At 47.7% G+C, this 19,572-nt stretch overlaps 1 protein-coding gene across 2 annotated transcripts in view; it reads left to right on the top strand.

The window, feature by feature from the left end:
• Window positions 1-19,572, top strand: part of PDE3B (phosphodiesterase 3B) — a 1,362,481-nt gene that overhangs the window by 1,285,490 nt on the left and 57,419 nt on the right. For both annotated transcript variants that reach the window (XM_085648114.1, XM_085648115.1), the window contains one exon: window positions 232-396. In XM_085648114.1, the coding sequence (XP_085504240.1) occupies window positions 232-396 (165 nt within the window). The remainder of the gene's footprint in view (window positions 1-231; window positions 397-19,572) is intronic.

Below are 19,572 nucleotides of genomic sequence, written 5' to 3'. Positions count from 1 at the left end.
CTGAAAAGATGCTTTAAATCCATATATACATAAAGGCCCATTCCGTTATCTGATCCATCGCCGTATATGTAAAACATCTGATGTGGTACTCATGATCAGCATGTGATTTTATGCCTATTTTCACTAGTTCAAATGGCCGCTTTGATTTAAATTTAGCACATACGCTTACCCCAAAATGCTAATTATCAAAAATAAAGTATATTACAGAATGTATATTTTTCTGTGTAACAGGTTAATAATGATGATCACAGTCCTGGTATAGACTGGAGCAATGAAAACGATCGCCTACTTGTGTGCCAGATATGTATTAAATTAGCAGACATCAATGGCCCAGCAAAAGAGAGAGAATTGCACTTGAAATGGACTGAAGGCATTGTTAACGAATTTTATGAACAGGTAAGTGCAGAATTGCTTTTGCAGATGGTGAGTAGGTTCCTGGCATAGGCTGTTTGCAACAGTTATAGTTGTCAACAGCAATAGCCATTATATTTTTTAGTAATTTATTGGCTGTGTTGATGAACTTTTCTGATTCTAGTACCTAGCGCCAATTTTTTTTGTGTTTCTTTTTTTTTTTTAAAGTTTGTATCAATCAAATAAAACAGTAACAAATTAATTTAACATATGAGTTTACAAGGAGAGCTGGTCCCCAAGGAGTGGCGAACATGGATGGGAATAAGCAGTGCCCAGAAATAGCTTCCAGTCCCATATATGAAATATGAGAAAAACTGCATCGCAGAGAACACATCCACAAGTGAAAGTCGTGTAAAAAAATCCTATCTGTAATACAGTTAACTAACCTGTACGTCAAGCCACAGAGCAAATTAATCCTGATGTGCCTCGTTATGTAAAGCGCACAATGCCCCCATGAACCTTCAAGACAGGGGAACAATCAGCAACCAGTGTACATGGCAAGGCTGAGGGGGAGGGCTCCGGTCCCAAGGGTTGAGGTAGAAGAGCCTGGTTTGTGGCTAGATTCGCTCAGCGAATAGAGAGAAGTGGTGAAGGATTACCAGATATCTGCTGGGCAGGAATCCACGGGAAGCAGTTCCAGGTGCAGCTCGCATTAATTGCAGGTGGGAAGGGGGGTTGTGCTGGGAGGTGGGTTGGTAAATGTAATAATACATTTAAAAAACGTACCTGTCCGCCGGCCAGCTGGGTCCCGCGTTTTCTCTGCTCCTGCTCTCTTGTCTCCAGCATGAACGGGAAGCAGGCAGCATTGCAGCCTGCATGGACGAAGGGCAGAATGCGCATGACTGGTTTTGGGCGGCACCAGAGGGCTGACCAAACCAGTCCTGCTCACTCAGGAGTGGGCACACCACACCACTCCTCCCCTGCCCAGCCCTGCTGGTAGACCAGCCCGCCCGCAACCAAACACTTCAGCTTTCTTGCAGTGCAAGAAGCTGAAACTTAAAATGGTAGTTTGTTTCTGCTTCTCGCGCGGCGAGAAAGCAGTGGGGCGACACTCCTCCGCCCTAATGGAGGAGCCGCCCCTGAGCAGTTTCCAAAACACAGCCAGCAACTCCTGGCAACAGGTCTTGTTTCCGGAATTGGCTCTATATTAGAGCATCTTTCGAAGTTTTGCGATCATTTTTTGCAACCCCTGGTACGAGACATACCTTCCTTTGTAAAGGACACAACAGACGTCCTTAAGATTATTGACAACATAACTGACACGGGAGATATTGACTTCCTCGTCACTCTCGACGTGGAGCCCCTTTACACTAATATTCCCCAGAGAGCCATCCTGGCAGTCATAGAGACTGCCCTTCAGGCACTGGACTGGTCTTCCCCCACACCAGTATCATTCATAGTGGATTGTGCTACCCTGGCTTTGACGGAAAATTTCTTTGAATTTAATCAACAACTCTATCATCAAAGCCAGGGTACACCTATGGGGCGCAATTTCGCTCCAAGTGTAGCGTGCCTCTATATGGCAGCATTTGAGAAAGATGTGATTTACAATACCACTAATCCTTATCATAACAACCTCAAGCTATGGAAACGTTTTATTGACGATATCCTGATTTTCTGGCAAGGAACACGCTCCACCCGTGATGAATTCAATAGATGGATAAACGAGCAGAATGAATACCTCAGATTCTCACACAGCATATCAGAACGCACTATTCCATTTCTAGATCTGAATATCACACTCTCTGAGGGCATTTTAAGTACAACTCTGTACAAGAAGCCCACCGATCGCAACAGCCTTTTGCTATACAATAGCCACCACCCAAAGCGTTAAGAGACAACCTACCCTTTGGCCAATTTTTGCGCATTAGGCGCAATTGTACATCAGTTTCTGACTATAGAACAGAGGCCAACGTTTTAGAATCTAATCTTAAGGCCAGGGGATATCCTGAGAAACAAGTGCGAGAATCCATGAAAAGAGCAAGGAAAAATCCTCGAGAAACACTACTTGAGACACACACGAAACTGACCTCCGACATACTGACCTGCGTCACATCTTTTACACCCGACTCAGCTAGAATCAAGAAAATAATTCTGAGACATTGGAGTATTTTCGATATCGGTAATTTGCACATACCGAAACCCAGGTTTGCGTATAAAAACACAAAACCTGAAAGATGGTCTGGTTCACACAAGACCAAGAAAAAGCACAGCTACTACACAACGAACTTTGTGGGGTCTCCCCTTGGTCACTGGACATTATGCTTGTGGATCGTGTGTGGTCTGCCCACTCACCACCATATCCAAAGACATAACTTTCCAGACCAATTTCAAATGGGTGTTGACAAAGCACACGAACTGCAACACCAAACAATGCATCTACATGATTACCTGCCCTTGCAGCTTACAGTATGTAGGGATGACCATGCGCACTGTTAAGACCAGGGTAACTGAACACAGGAGCAATATACGGTGTCAGAGGGTTACCACCAAACTTTTTACACACTTCAGAGAGACACAACACTCCGCAGAGTCACAACGTTGGATTGTGCTGGAGTCCCATCCACAGATCTAAAAAAAACACATTGTTCAGGCTTGAACAGAGATGGGTACTCAGACTGTCCACACATATTACCGGTCTCAATGATGACATTCCGTGTTGTGCACTCACATCCCCGTGACCCTTTGTGGCTTGATTGCAACCTCTCTTGTTATACGTGTGATATTTTCTAACCTGATATAACACCCAAGGACTACACCGGCCTATACCCCTTATGAGGGATTTTTAACACCACCATTAGTGGCCCCTTATATGTAGCGCCCCCACTCTATTCCCTACATTGCCCTCTTCCGTGGTGCTTCTTTATCTATTAGGCATCCCTAGAGGTTAACCACTATTTGGTTTTCATGTAGATTCTATATATTTTTACTGTTTATGACCAGCGCGAAACAGTTACTGTATCTCTATCCCTCTACCGCGATCTTTTGTCATTTACATACCTAGAGAAATCCTGACTCCCCTTCCCCTCCCCCACCCCCCACCCCCATTATCAGCGCTCCGGCACTGCGCTCTTCATGCAACGCTCTGCCTCACACATCCTGTGGTTTAGTCCTGTGTCATCAATCTTTACCCCTTACTTGATTGACCTTCTGCTTTTCTGGCTTCACTCACATGAGTTCAGAGACTGCTACACATCAGTAGTGGCCCCCCACTGGTTCTATTACCTCGTATATCATTTTATTCACCCCCCGTGGCAAATTTTACTACCCTCGCCTTGGTGATCTTTTTTAAGAGACATCGCCTTGGACCTGTTTTTGACTTGCTCTGCTTGCCATATATTGCTAATTACGCTCTACTACTGACTTGTTCCAAGTCTTTTGTTATGGGTTTTCGGCTTTTTTATTCACTACAAGATGGCCGCTGCTCCCACCATATACCCCCGCCATCTCTGCCAGCCACCATTCTAGCACTGAGACCCTCGCATGACCGCGCACGCGTCATGACTTTGATGTGCTTTTAAGCAATGGCCGCCGGTAACCAGATACCATCCCGGTTCCGGCGGCAGGGTAGGTCTTTGACCATTCGCGTTCGTATATGCTGGTGAGTACCACTTGTTCTATCTACTACGAGACGCAGACTACATTGGTTACCTATTCGTGGTGAGTGTTTTACGTTACGATCGACCGGACTCTTTGGTTCGAGCCGATCCTGCTTGGTGCTGCATTCCGCGATCATCTTTGGGATCCAGAGCGGCCGGCTATGTGTTTGGCGCCTCGGAGGGCTTTTGGGATAATTTTCCGATACCTCCACTGTGCCTTGCTACTGGTCGGCCCCGTCTGGGTTCCAGGTTGTCATGGCTGCACGATGATCCTATCTTGGTCAGGCCACCATATCTGTGACCTTATTATCGACGCTCCCTAGATTGGCCCAGTGACTTCTACGAGTCAATCCTTCCGTTTTTCAGTTCTTTATCTAGAGACACTTCCTATTTATACCATTCTAGGACCCAATTGGAGTCCCCATACCCACCGGAAACTGTTGCAAGCTTTCCTTGCTAGTAGTTTAGGTGAGTTCTATCTCTTCATATCTTTGTCTTGTCCATACTGCCTTATCCTCCTAGTATTTTAATACCGCTATAAGATAACTTTGGTATCAATACACTCCCTGATATTCAGGAGGATATTATGTTTTTAATCTTGGTTTAATTATGTTGTCATCATAGTCACACCTGCTTGTTGGGACTATATTCTTATATTTTTTGTTTTGTTCATTGAAGATCAGATCTTTTTACTGTGTGAGTGCACCTTCACGTATTGCTCATTTCTACCCCCCATTTCTCGTTTCAGGTTACCTAACCAGCCTGAGTGGTATGTAGAATTTTCGCATATTCACCTAGTGTAGATTGTACCATCACTGATCCTGAGGAAGTGCTTAGACCACTATGGCTAATATGGCACGAAACATGTAGATCTTTTGAGAGTAGGGTATACACAAGTAGATGCATAATTTCTAGCTTTACTACCCACCTCAACCCCCCCTTGTTTTAATTAGGCTGTTTGCCACCATAATAAAAGTAAATTTCTGGACTAACTGACCTATTTTATATTCACTTCACCTACACTCACATCTACACACACTAGGACCCTTACCCCCATTGCACGCACCGAGAGGAACAAAAGATCCCCGCTAAAGATCCCCATTTTGGGTGCCCGTCAGGTATTGCAGCGCCAACCTGATGAGGGGCAGGCTCAAATGATGAAGCATGACACCTAGCTTGCTGGGTGTGTGAGAGCTCTAGTTCCGACAAGGGGAATCCTCCCCTTTCTACAGCACAACCAGTGGGGTCCGCATGGAACCCTAGACACTTGACAGTAATCTTTCTTATCTTCTTTTTGACCTTAGAGGAACTCTGTACCATTTCTTGTGCACAACAGGTCTTGTCACTCAGCCCATTATCCAGCTGCAGTGCGACGTCCCAAAGAATTGCAACCCTGCTCTTGTCCAGAAGTAACAACATAGCAGTGAGTCACAGAGCCCCACAGGGTACATCCTTAACATAGCCCAGAAGGGCGTCCAGCAGAGTCGTAGGCAGACAGAAATTTGTGATAGAGGCACTTGGTTGATAAATAGTTGTCCAAAAGCAGTCAATTGCGTGGCACTCCAAAGCTAAGCCCATAATTGTAATTATAAAAGGTAACACGATAAGAGCCACTTGGCATCTGTTTTATAATTTTAAATCCGTGATCTGTATTATGACTTTAGAACTATACCCATTACTCTGGAAATGACTAGCTGTTGTTCAAGGTAAACATGTTTGTTATAAGCTTTATTTTTTTGATTTTCATAATAGAAACAACAAAACGGGTAGTGCAAAGTCCTAAGTACAAAGTAGTTGAGTCCCCACATTCACAGTACATGTCTCACTAATAAACCGCATCATACATGGCAGAATGAGGTACCAGAAGAGTTGCCCTCTAAGGAACAGTATTTTACATGATCCAAGTTATTGAGCTAGGTGTATAGTAGATCCATCAATGTCTCACTTGGCTATCGCATCAGCTGTACAATAGCACATATTACGCAGAAGTCGCACCCAACCATCTGAACTATCGTAAGAGCTGGAATCTACCTTATTACATTTTTTGAGAAGAAGTCCCCCTGTCATAATTGCTTCCACAGCACCCACACCAGTACGGGAAAGATGCATGTCTCTCCTCCGCAACCCCCAATTCAAGCAGATCCCACAGCCACAAAGATGTCAGTAGCACTCTGGTGTCCAACAGCCAATGGCTACTCACCATTTAGTCAGTAGAAGCGCAAGCTGGGTTAGTTTCTAAGGAATCTTTCACCCCTGGGACTCGCCACTACTCCCATGAGGCATGCTATAGGGTCAGAGGTATCACTATACCCGGAGCCCACGTAAGTTTAGACACCACCTCCTTCCAGAACCTCTGGATCTCAGTACAGGCCCAAGCCAAACGCAAAAAGGTGGCCCCCCACTTCTCTGCATCACTTACATCTTGCCACCCTAGAAGGGTACATCCTATTCAGATGACCAGGAGTCACATAGGTGCGGTGTTGAAAATTTAAATGAAGTAACTTAAATCTGATTACAGGACACCGTTCTCCCCAGTTTGCATGCATGTGCCCAATCCGCATCGGTTCCTCCAGCTTCCTGTCCCAGGCCCGACATGCTACATAAGGGTTACTCAGCATGTCACCCCGGATCGCTTCATAAAATAAAGTGATTAGGTGTATCCCCTCCGCCATCGGAGTAAACCACCAACTATCCTAGAGGGCTGTGGCGCCGCTGGAAATGCACTTCATAACTCCCTTGCCGTGTGTTCCAGCTTGGTGTAAGGAAGGAAGTGACCTGGTCCTACACAAAACGCTTCCAGTGCATCCTGAAAAGGTGAGAAAAACCTTGCCTGGGTACAAGTCACCCGCCATCTGGCAGCCTCCCACCCTCCATTTTTCCTTGAACCTACCCACATTGATCACTCACAACGGTGCAAGATCCCAGTGTCGTAACTCCCTATCAAAGGGGTACCTGGGAAGCACATTCCTAGCCACTACTTCCCAGACTGTAGCCGAATGCCACACCAAGTATGGGACCAAGCGCTCTGACTTACCCCTCCACATCAGTAGCCACGTCAAGGGCTCATCCCCCAATTTATCCAGCCACTGTGCTGCATGCTGTAAATGCACCGTATGGTTATGATATTGCATATCTGTGGGAGCTAGACCTCCATGTCTTGTTTGAGGACTGCCAGGGCTGCCTTGCTGTGCCGCCCAGACCAATGAAATCTGAAGACTATCCAGTTTGCCAACGAATTGCGGCCGAGCAGAAACATTACATTCTGGAAAAGTTTGAGGGAGAAAGACCATCTTGTACACTACCGCCCTTACCATTACTGACGGGGAGAACCTGTTCCAGAACTCTATTAAAAAACAAATCGGCACTGACCTGCTGGTGGTGAGGACATAAATCTACACGACATCAGTATGAAAGGAAATGATGTGTAGAACAGCCTACTCAAATTCCCCATGGGTCTAATTCCCTGTGCAGTGGTAAGGCTAGTGACTCAATCATGAGCGCAAATTGGAGTGGTGAGAGAGAATAATGCTGTCTGGTTCCCCTCCCGACTGACAACGCCTCCGATAGATCAACCCCCCACCCTGATGCAGACCAAGAGGTCAGTATACAGTTACCACACTCAGCTGCAAAAGAGGGGCCAAAATTCCATTCCTCCCACACTGCCATTAAATGAGGCAACTCCACAGTGTCAAAGGCTTTTTCTTTATCTAGAGAGACCAGAGCTAACTTACAATCACCATCTATAGGTTCATATAACACATAAACCATCGCAAATTAAATACCATGCTACTGCCGGCATGATGCCGGATTGTCCTCATGCACTAATCCATGAATAACCCCCCCGTCCCCCCAGTTTTGTCGCCAAAAGTTTACATATTATTATTTCAAAATTAAGCTTAGTGAGGGGCCTATACGAGGAAGGGGATGCAGGATCAACCTCCGGCTTCAGCATGATACATATGATCCCTTCCCGCATGGTGAGCGGGAGGATTCTTTTAATTTGGGCATAGCGGAGGACCCTCAACAGCTTCTCCTTAAGTGCAGTGGGATAAGCTTGATAAAACTCCACAGGGAACCGTCCCCACCAGGAGCCTAGGACCTATTGAGGGCACAGATGGCCTCACCCAGGTCCTCCAGGGAAATCTCCAGCTCCTGCAAAGAGTCTGGCTCTAGACTAGGCAACCCACCTCTGTTAGAAAGCCTTCCATCAGTCGTGCGGGGCCCAACGCACCGGAACAATTCACCTTGAAGTGTTCCACAAAAACGCCTCGGATATCTTGCCGGCTGGTTGCCGAAGTGCCACTAGAACCTCGAATATGCAGCATGGAAGGGACTTCCAGTTCCTGTCGTAGGATCCATTCTAGGAGCCGAATGGGTTTGTCGGTCTCCCTGTGCAAGCGCTGGCGGTATGGCCGAAGAGTAAATATGTCTAGGGTGTCCCAAATCCTCTGCACCTCCTGTTGAGCCTGCAAAACCTCCTCTTCACGTGCCTCTGCCGAAGAAGCCTTTGACCCATGCAGGTGTGCCAGGTGTCACTCCTGTGCCCCAAGGTCCGCCTCCAATTGTCACTTTCTGCCACAGGTTGTCCATATACATGCCCCTCTCATGATTGCCTTAAGAGTCTCCAAGTCAGTGGCCATGGAGGTCATAGTCCCCAGGTTTGTGGCCAAATATTCTGTAAGGGATGGGTCTAGTGCATCTCAAAACACCTTGTCCGTCAGGAGTTCAGAGGGCATACACCAACGTCCCACCCATCATATTGCATTGCCCCACCGCTGGCGCAGCAGAACAGGCGCATTGTCAGAATGGAGCAGCCCCAAATGTGTCACCGTATCCAACCTCAAATGATCCACCCCAGTTACCAGTATGCGGTCCAGGTGGCTATAGGTATAATGAGTCGGGGAATGGCAGGTGTACTCTTGACCTCCTCATTACACATTAGCTAGCACCCATGTGGCGCATGATCGCAGCAAGGGAAGTTGTCACCAGGGGCTTATTATCCTGCTTTGGTGGGTGGCTGCCCCTTTCACCATCTAAGATGCAATTGTAGTACCCTGCCCAAATCACATGGGACGCCATGCTGCCCTACAGAATGTTTTGTTCTTGCTCTTAGAAGTGTCTGCCATCCACATTAGGCTCATAAGTGTTGAGTATTGTTATGTCCTTACTATCCAGTGTACCCTGGAATAGGAGATAACAGCCCTCTATATCTGTTTCATTGTATGTGTGTAAAAATGGGACCTGGGGAGCAATCCAGATGGACACCCTCTTACCATAGAAGGAGTAAGTAGCTGAAAATAATTGAGCACTCCATTTCTTTCCTAGCTTCTGAGGGTCCCCATCCACTAAATGAGTTTCTTGAAAGCAAGCTTTTTGCACCTTGTGGTGCCAAAGGAATAAGTTGCATCCTGTACCACCAGTAATAGCCATTCAGGCCCCTGACATTCCATGTTAAGTCATTCACACATTCAGCTATTGAGCATTACAACTCCATCCCTGAGGGACCAGCTTTATCACCACCGTCAGTCGGCTGCCATCCTAAAAATCCTAGCTGATGAAAAGCAAGTACTTGGTACCTCATACGCACTGCAACCAAAAACACGCACCCTATATCCCAAAGTAGTACAGGACATTTTAATACCCTTTACACCCTCTGCCCTGGATAAACAGTAAAATGACATCAAATCATACTGTATATCCATCAAGATCCATTCTGTCAGGACCCACAGCCTAAACGTGTGACCCACAACCGTGGCCTACCATTAACTGTGGAAAAGGCACCCGAACACAGTGTGATGCCGTACCAGGAACACAGCACAACATGCGTTAAACATAATAAATATGCACATATGCACAGTCCCAGATGCTCCCTCCACCCCCAAGAAAAGTGGGGAAACCAGAAAGAGAGCAAGGAAGAAAATTGCATAACGGTACATGATCTTAAACCAGGCAACGGAGTCCCCCAATTCCAGAGTAGCTTCTGGAGTAGACATAGCCCCCCAGAATCAAACGCATTGACTTGGGGAGCCAATGCCATGGTACCATCTCCATGGATTACAATCATCATCAGGCTTTTCCCATTACGATCCGAAGACTCTCCAATTGCAGGCTCCTCTTGTACCTTCCAGTTCGGACTGCAAGCTCCCCCGGCACTCCTGGCCCAGCATGAGCCTGCCCTCTCTTTCAGTACCTTGTTCCATACCCCCAGCCATCTCCAAACATCTTCTGGAGTATCAAAGAAATGGGCCTTCCTCCAGACAAGACCCTCAATAGAGCTGGATACAATAACATGTATTGGAGGCCCATTGATCGTAACTCTGCATTAACCTCCTGAAAGCAGTTCCAGTACCCCTGGACCTTGGTGCAATCTGGATGAATTGAAATCCAGTGGTTTTCAAAGTGAGCAGCATCTGTCTCCCGGGCAGCACAGAGGATGCAATCTCTATCTGTATAGTTCAAAATGCAGGCAATGGTAGCGGTGGTCTTAGGGGGGGCGGGGTGCTACCAACGCTCAATGCGCCCTCTCGATCACAAAAAAGGGGAATAGCTCAGTTGATTTTAACATGTCCCGGCTCCATCGCACCACAAAACTCTCAGTGGCATCCCCCTCGTCTCATTCAGGAATCCCAGAAAAATGCTTTTATTGCAGCGGACCTCCCCTCTGCATCCTCTACTTGAGCATTCTGGGCCCTAGTCTTGGAGGTAACTGTAGCTACCTGTTTATGCAATGCAGCCACTTCGGATTGTAGTTCCATAATAGACCCTTCTGCAATCGTAACTTGTCAGACACCTTTCTCAGGTCTGCACGGAGGAGGTTCACCTCAAGCACCACTGTTTTTCTGCCCCCCCAGGGGCCACCCTGGAGCCCTGTATAGCAGCAAGTAGTTCTTCCTTGGAGGGCTCCTCAGCAGACTGCCCTAGCGTGGTGTACTGCTCCATGCTGTTCCCCTGCAAGGAGCCTGGCTGTTTGTTTCTCCCCATGAACAAAAAGTTAAGAGGATCTAACATCCCGACTGCACACACACACACGAGGGCCACCAGAGCCGCCGCCTCCAGAATTCCAAGGTCCCTCACTCCCCACACGGCCTCCGCTGCAGTGTCTGGTCAGGCCCCAGCCGGCTCCCAGGTCTCACGTGGGCTCAATCCCATCTACAGGGCATCAAGGATGTACAGGAGCAAGCCCACTGTCCCCTGACACATAGTTATGGCCCACCGCTGCCTCTCAGTTCTCGTTGCTCTAGTAGTCACCAGGGAGATGAGGGGTAAGGTTGATTGCGACCACACTGGGCCCCACAGCAGTAGCGAGGTGGCTCCCCGGGGCTCATTGTTAGCATATAAATGCCAACTATGGGAAAAGGTTAGGCAATCCGTGTGTCCAGGAGGCTGTACATACATAGAGGCAGACACCCCCAGCTCCAGGCAGGAGGAGCAAGTCCAGAAGTACCAGGCCCCCGTGGGAAACCTTATTTTGTTGTAGTACATCACCGCCCCACCCTCCACCTCCCCACACACAAATTTTGCCTAGTTTTTGATTAAACTTTCACTGAGGTGTACTGGTCCCTGCTAGCCAAGTTCCCAGTATCCGTTTTCTTTCCCTAAAACTTTAGAATTTTTTTCCCAATTGACAAACCATCAGCGACCATTGTAAACTGTTAATAAATAGTTCCCTGGTATATAGGGCCTGGGGTAATAAAAGAGGGTCCCCCAAGGGCTGTAGGATGATTTGGTCCACCCTAGGGGACCCCTCACCAAGCACTTGCACAACTGCCATGTCCGCAACCACTTCATATGCTATTTGTAAGTCCTCCCTACAGCAGGCCTGACAGCCCTAATGCAGGGTGCTTAATATTATATGCGAGGGCATATCAGCATGAGCAGATCTGTCCCTGTGCTGGTCAGCCCTATTGGTGTCAGTGTAAGTGACCAGGAAAGCCATTGTAAACCATATACTGGACACTGGTTAAAAACAAGTTCCCCTGCTACACGAGGGCTTCCTGAAAATAGGTATGTTTGCTTACAAACATCTCGTCTTGATAAACCCACTCATTTTTTTGCGGGACCTTCCACGTTCGGTTATACTCATCACTGTTCTGGGATAGCGTGTACACTCGTATCAGGGAGCTGTACCGAATACTGACATAACATGATTGAAGCTTGTCATTTTATCATTTGATTTTCACTTCTATTTGCAACTACGATTTATTTCAAGATTCATGGTCTTCTGTAGTCGAACGTGATTTTGTTTTGACTGGTCGATTTGCTGAGGGTCACCTACAAGTACCAACCGGGAAGATTGTTATACATTAATTGCCTTGAAAACACGTGTCGGCTAGATCGTGTGCTGGGATTTCTGTTTTAACAATAAAAGATGACAATCAACTGAAATTGAAGGGGATTGGATTCTTTGACAATGGAGATCATTGATTGATGGAACTGATCTCTCCCACCTGTACTGAGGGGGACATGTAATTTTGGATACAGTGATCAACCTACATTAATGTTGGACTCAAAATTTATTACACAGGGGTGTGCTGTTCAGGCTTTTTCTAATTATTTTCAGTTCTCTCCACTATGTGCCCTAATATCCAAATTCATGAATGCTTAGCCCACCACAAATATAAAGCTATCTTTTCTCTACGCTGCTTAATCGTGGTCTCAGAAATGGTCCCAAATCGAATCAAATTAAGTCATCTGATCATTAAGTTTATAGATGAGAGGGATTTGACTTGGCCAGGTAAAATGGCAGTGCCTGTGGCCGGGGTGGAGATGGTGGCTGTACTTGGTGACCTAACCTGAGGGTGATTATGGCCCCCGGCAAGCCCTCATTTGTGCCTTCCGTAGACACTTGGGGCAGGCTCAAGATGGAGACACAGAGCAGTGAATGACGTCTTAGTGCAGAGGGACAGCTGTAGTAGGTGCCCTGAGGTGCAGCAGAATGAGACCCTGACTGCAGAGTGCAATCCTGCTGGTGGGTGGAGGGGGGGCTTGACTGGCAAGGCAGATAAGTCAACTAAACTCCTGTACAGCAGTGTCTTACCTGAGCCCGACTCCTGTGGCTCCTGCTTTCTAGGTATCCTCCAGCAAGCCTCATTGTGCCGATTGGCGCGAAGACGCTCCAAGGCAGTATAACGACCAGTGGTGTAGCGGTTGACATGTGATCTGGAAGCCTAACTGAGGGTCAACACTGGACCTGCAATGTGCTTGGGGTGATGCTGGGGGACTAGATGGAAACTGGACACAAAGTATCTGTACATCTAGATCGCCTCCATCAGTGTGGCCATTAATATCTGCTTAGTTGTATTACAGATACAAAGTATCTTTACATCTAGTAATCCGATCAGCCCTCCTCCCAGCTAGTGATGACTTTAAAGTATCTGTTGTCTAGTTGTCTTCTCGATATAAAGTATTTTTGCATCTCGCCCCCTCCCCATCAGTGTGGCCATTAATGTATCTGTTGTATCATTGTGTTCTAGATTTTACATCTTGGCCTCCCCGCCCCTGTCCGGGTAGCCATTTATATATATCTGTTGTCTATTTCTCTTCCAGATACGAAGTATTTTTGCATCTTGCCCCCTTCAGTGCAGCCTATAATGTATCTATCTAATTGTCTTCCAGATACAAACTATCTTTACATCTTGCTCCAGCTGTCCCCATCAGTGTGGCCATTAATATATCTGTTGTTTTGCTGTCTTCCAATTACAAAGTAAATAGGCCAAAGATAGCAATGACATTACGCAATGCCTCACTGCACACTCAAATCGCGGAGAGGGCATGAGAAAAACCCCCCCAGGAGCGCCCAGTGCGACAATGTCAGTTGGCACTCAGAATGACCACCTCCACCATGAATTCTCTCACTAGCACCCTTTAACAGTTACCAAGTCTCCATAACCACTCACTCAGATGCATTGAATTAGTTATATGGCACCACTCATACCAGTAAAGGATGTCAGATCACATTGCATCACACACACATTACACAGTGACAATACGTGTGTAAATCTGTGTATAGGAAATGTTACATAAGCCAGAGGACTACAAGCGTAGGAGTCGCATGTCATCCATAATGTTAGGCAGTATAGTTTACGAGTGCTTGGTGTGGAGAAGCACAAACTCTGAGTCGAAAAGACACCGCAAAGTTGGGACCTTTCTTTAATAAGAATAGATTTCAAACCCAATTAACCCTTTTTGCAACATGAATCTATGCTCTAATGTATACTTTGCAGTGTGTATGCAGTTCTATGATGAAAGTTAAAAGCTCACTGTTCTATATTATGATTTTAAGTTATAAATTACAAGTAACAAAAGGATTTCGCTTTTAAAAGCAGGGACCTGCTGACCTATTTGCATTATATGCACTCTGTAATCTACACTGTACATGATCTTTGCAGCAGGCATCTTAACCCTCTGCACTACCTTCACATAAGTCAAAACCTCAACTATACAAAACTCCGTTCTGACTCTCTCCAGGAAGAACATTAATCACAGGAGTTATCTTCACATTTTTGTGAGGCCTGGTAATTGCTGAAGGAAAGGACCGCGGCAGCAGGTGTTTTCAAAACATAACAAACTTGCAAGCACGGCGCCCCCAGGAAGCTAGCACCCGGTGTGGTGGCACCGGTTGCACCGCCCTAGAACCGGCCCTGCCTTGAGAAACACTTGCATATCTCGTTATGTGGTCTTTCCATGCCACCCAAAGCTGAGCTCTGCAAAATACTCCTAATTTTTTATCATTGGAGCTGAAGCATATATTAACATAACATAGTGTGTGTTTGTAAAGCGCACAGTCACCCAGAAGGGTATCTTGGCGCTGAATACGATGTTTATTAATTTATTTAAATTATTCGGTTAATTTAGTTACGTTATTAGTCTATTAATTAGTTTATGAATTAGTTATTGGTATTAGTTTAGTGAGTATATATTGGTACTGTAACAATGCGTTCGTATGACACAAGCAAGATGGAGTTGGTTGTGTTTGTAGACTAGGCATTAGCAGAAGTATCTGTATGTGTCTGGTCTGTAGATAGAACACTTAAAAGGTGATGGGTGGATGCTATCAAAAAGTCTAACCATTTGCATTAGCTCAGGGTAGCATTCCAGCCCATCATTCTTTTGCCCACCTTACCACCTCAGATTAGTCCCAGCTAGATGCAAATCAGTGTTCTTGCTCCGCATGGAACAGTCTAGCCTGAACTACCAAGACTGGTCCTCTCTGAACCGGAACACAGGCAGCCCAACGCCAGTTTTGCCTTGATTGGGGCTCTTCAGTCCGGAGAAGGTAGTTTACAGTGACAAAGTGAGATAGGTTTGTGAGGAGTTCAGGATGAGGAGCCGGGTCAAGGCTGATTTGCATATGGCTGGGTCCAAACTGAGGTGACATGAGCAAAAGAACAATGGGTTGGGATGTTACCCCAAGCAACTTACAGCGGTTAGTCAAATTGCATGCATTCCTCCCATGACCTTTTGCATGTTTGATGTACCACCCTAAATAGCAATGGTATGCCTGGACGTGGGTCCTATGCCAACTGTGCTACTGGAACCAAGCTTTATATGGCTGATGAGCCATTTTCATAGCAAAACCGGTCCTCAGTTACTTGTGTTACGGTTTGGGGAGGACTTGGCCTGGCAGTTTGGGCTGGACTGTTCCTATGAGGAGCAGAGTCAAGGCTGATTTGCTTATGGCTGGTCTGTAGATAGATTCACACGTGAGAGAGCTCACAGAATAGATTGACCCAGTGTTCCCTTCGATCAATATAGGATTCACCTTTGGGCAGTATTAAAACTCCATCCCTGGGTTTCAACATGCTGCACCCAACCCATCACCTGATGTGCACAGAATAATGATGAAGAAAATGGGTGGTTGTTGGAAATTATTAGCGTGGTGCAGAGCGGGTGGGCCAAACTCTGGAGGAAATGTGTAAAGCATCCACGCAGTACACACAGGCGACACACCAGGCACACTACAAAAAGAGACGCTACACAGGTTTGTGTAAGAATAACTGTTGTATTATAGAAACACAAGGTAGTTTTAGCAATCTCTACACTGCGCCAACTGGCTCCCGGTCAAAATTTACAGGGGGGAATTATATACATGGCAGGGCCAATCGGGCCCCTGCCGGTACCATTGTGACATACAGATAGAATAAATGTACGTGAGGAATGCCTCACTATAGGCATCAATGATATAAGTGACACCTGAGGCCGGAAAGCTGTAAGAGAATACCATTAGGCAGAACTCATGAGGCAGAACACCAACAGCATAGGTCCATAACGCCTAGGTACATTATGCGTAACCTCCGCCCCATTGCGATAAGGGTAAAAGCCTTAGACAGTGACCTGGGAGCTTGGGGCACAAAATTAGGATAAACGCATTAGGCATAGGATAACAAAAGCAGTGCATAAAAACAAGAGGCATCTCACCAGACATAACAAAATCTTAGGCCTGCACATTAGGCATAATCAGATGTATAAGGCATTACACTCGAGCCTGAACCTGTGGGCATAAAAATTAGGCAGAGCTCCTGCGGCAGAATACCAACGCTGTAGCCATAGGGAAAATAACCCATTTGCATTATAAACACCTGCATTATGGAGACATGGCATAAAAACAATGTGCAGCTCATTAGGCGTAAAACCATTAGTTGAGGTGCATTAGGCATAAACCCAAAACATCATGGCATTCGACATAAACATGCCCAAGGTCGTTGCAGCTGCCCACTGTCCTGCAGGGCAGCTGTGTAAAGGAAGTCAGGCCAGTAGACGGAACATGGGAGGCCCCCAAAACAACACTGGGGCGGTGTAGTCCCTCTTCCGGGCCCGAGGTTCAAAAATGCCTCAATCGTTGCAGCGACCCGCCACTGCGGCGTCGCTGGGTAGCCCCTGGGGCCATGTGGCCCTGTCTGTAGGGGAGCCACACGGGTCTTCCGGGCAATTATGGCAGCGCGTTGCAGCTGCCCACTGCCAGTCAGGGCAGCTGAGGAAACCGGGCCGGCATGGACACTCCCGGTGTCTCCGGGGGAGGCCCAACGGGGGCGGGCACCAACACTGTGCCCCGCTACCCCCTCCTCCACACACAGTCCCCCACGGAGACCCTCACTCACCGGGGATCTTGCGGGTGTCCTCCGCCTCTTCTGGTCTCCTCCGGACGTCGTGCTTCACCCGGGTCCCTCCCCTGGGGCCCGAGACTTTATCATGTAGCTGGCGGGGCTGCTGCTGCACTCGGGGCTCTCCTCCAGTCTCTCCAGAGGGCCCCTACCACGGAGCGAAGTCTGTCGACGTTGGCCAGCGCGGGGTAGGCTCCCGCCTGGCTCCTTTCCAGGCTCGGTGGTTTCTTCACCCGAGCCACCCCTCGTGGGGCCCGGGACTTCTTGCTTGACTGGTGGAGTCGGGGTAGGCTCCCGTCCTCCTATCCACTCCCATTCCCTGGCCTAGCCGACATTGGTTTCCGTTGTGTGGATCCCACCCACCTCCAGACGGGCTTGACAGCTTCTTCATCGCGTCAGCGGCTCGGGCCGCGGCGGTGATCTGGGTGAGTTCCGTCCTGCCGGGGCACCACGGGGTAGGCTCCTGTTTCCGATAAATCCCACAGTGGTGTGCTCGACGGCGCGTCCTTTCCCCGGGCCGCGCGGTGATTTCTCCAGACGGTAATCACGCGGGGTGGGCACCCGCCTAATTTCACAAAGCGCAGAGCGTCACCATTACGCGGGGAGGGATCCCGCGGCGCTTGCAAATAAACAGTTCTTCCTGGCCACACAGCGCTACCGGGTCCCGGAGTATAGCGCTTAACAGGCGCTAGGCAGCCCCCTCAGCTCCAGGGGCAGAAGACGGTGCTCCTTTTCTCCGGGGCACTCAGCACATAGCGCCCACCAAATATAGCTCTCATCTTGCGCAGGGCATGCGGTCAGGGTCCCACGAAGCGCTGGTTGGTTCCTGCGCCCTTGGTTGAGGGTTTCCTGAGGGGGGGGGGGGGGTTGAGTTGGTGGCTGAAGGCAGATGAGTCAGTCTCTGCAGGTCGTCCCTGGGTTCCCCTCCCGCCGGGCCAGATCAGTGGGCTAGTCTAGTGTTCCTCACACAGCTTGGAAGGCAGCACCTAAGCCCTGTCACCCCCAGTGGTATAGGTCCCTGACCAGGCCCTACCGCCTAAGTCTCCTGCGTAGGTTCCCCCAGGTCAGCGTCGCCCCAACTATGGATCTCCCTCGCCCTGTGGACAGCAGAGGGGTGCATATAAGCTCAGGGCCCAGCACACAGGCCCACATGGCGGTAACCCCTGGCAGCAGGTCCCCCCTCTCTCCGGTCCACGCTCTGACTGAGCACATGGCAGCCCAGCTCCGCCTACCAGACAGTGCCAGAGCTTCCAGAAGCGTCTGGGAAAAACCGGTTCTAACTGGCACAGGGGGAGGGGTAGAGCACCCTGGGTGCCAGGCTTCCCTCCAAAAGCTGGAGTTGGTGGGAAATAACAACTAGACTGGTAACCCAGCTCAGTCAGACGGCACAACCACACCGCCATGGCATCCATTTTAAAAGTTACATGTGTAAATAGGGAAACTCGGTCTGCGTACACCATCGAACAGCATTCAATATTTGCGTTTAACATGCATTCCCGTAACATGCGGTTTCCCATAAAAGCGAAAAATTCAGGGAAAAGGGCCAAGTCCAACAGTGGTACATAAAAGGGCACTCAAATATGTAAACAAGAGAACATGGTGAATAAAGAAACTGTACCCCCCTACAATAAGAAATGCACATTGTCACAACTGTACAAGACAGTGAGGGTAGTCCATAAATATTTGGAACCTTGCGTTTATTCTTGTGGTCTGTCCATCACAGCAGATCGAGATTCGCCTCTCACTTGGGTTAGAATCACCAGTACTTTGTGTAGGACTTACAAATCCTTCAAACAGTGCAAATTGGTTTATCCAGGTACTTCTTTACCCTCCCAGATTCCATCAGTCTGGTCTGCCACCCCAGTTCAGTTCATGACAATTTTTTAAACCTACATGGGCAGTGCATCTATCATTGCGACATTTGTTGTCCAGGATCTTTGATAAATCCTGTAGTTCGAAGAACTCTATTGTCTTGCCTTCCACTCTATTAATAACTTCTGGTTCCATGAGACCAAACCTAATGTTTTACTGGTGATTCTTGTTCTCAGGGCTAGGAACTTTTTTCATTTCATGTAAGTTTCATCAGATAAGTCTGCAGAAACATGCATAACTTTTTTTTTTTTTTTTTTTTTTTTTTTTAAACTGTTTATTACAAAACTCAAAAAATATACAAAGATGGGCCTACAACCTTCCGGCCGGCCGCTAGTAGACAAAAGGAGCATATGATACACATTGTAGAGCGTGCGTTGCGGCTGAGGAAAATGCACAGGAGTTAGCAGCGTTGATAGCCACCCCATCCGGACCCCACTGTACGGTTTCATTTTAAACTGAAAAAACAACCAGACAAAAACAAACCCACAAGGCAATCCACAATCCGAAATAGCGGCATGTGCTCCCCTGAGAGGGGGACCCTACCAGTCCATAGGAGTATCAAGAAGGGGAAGAGATCAGGACTAGGGCTG

The sequence above is a fragment of the Triturus cristatus genome, chromosome 3_2, assembly GCF_964204655.1.
Source record: "Triturus cristatus chromosome 3_2, aTriCri1.1, whole genome shotgun sequence".
Lineage (NCBI taxonomy): Eukaryota > Metazoa > Chordata > Amphibia > Caudata > Salamandridae > Triturus > Triturus cristatus.
Note: the sequence above shows the minus strand (reverse complement) of the source record. Positions and strands in the feature narration are given on the sequence as shown.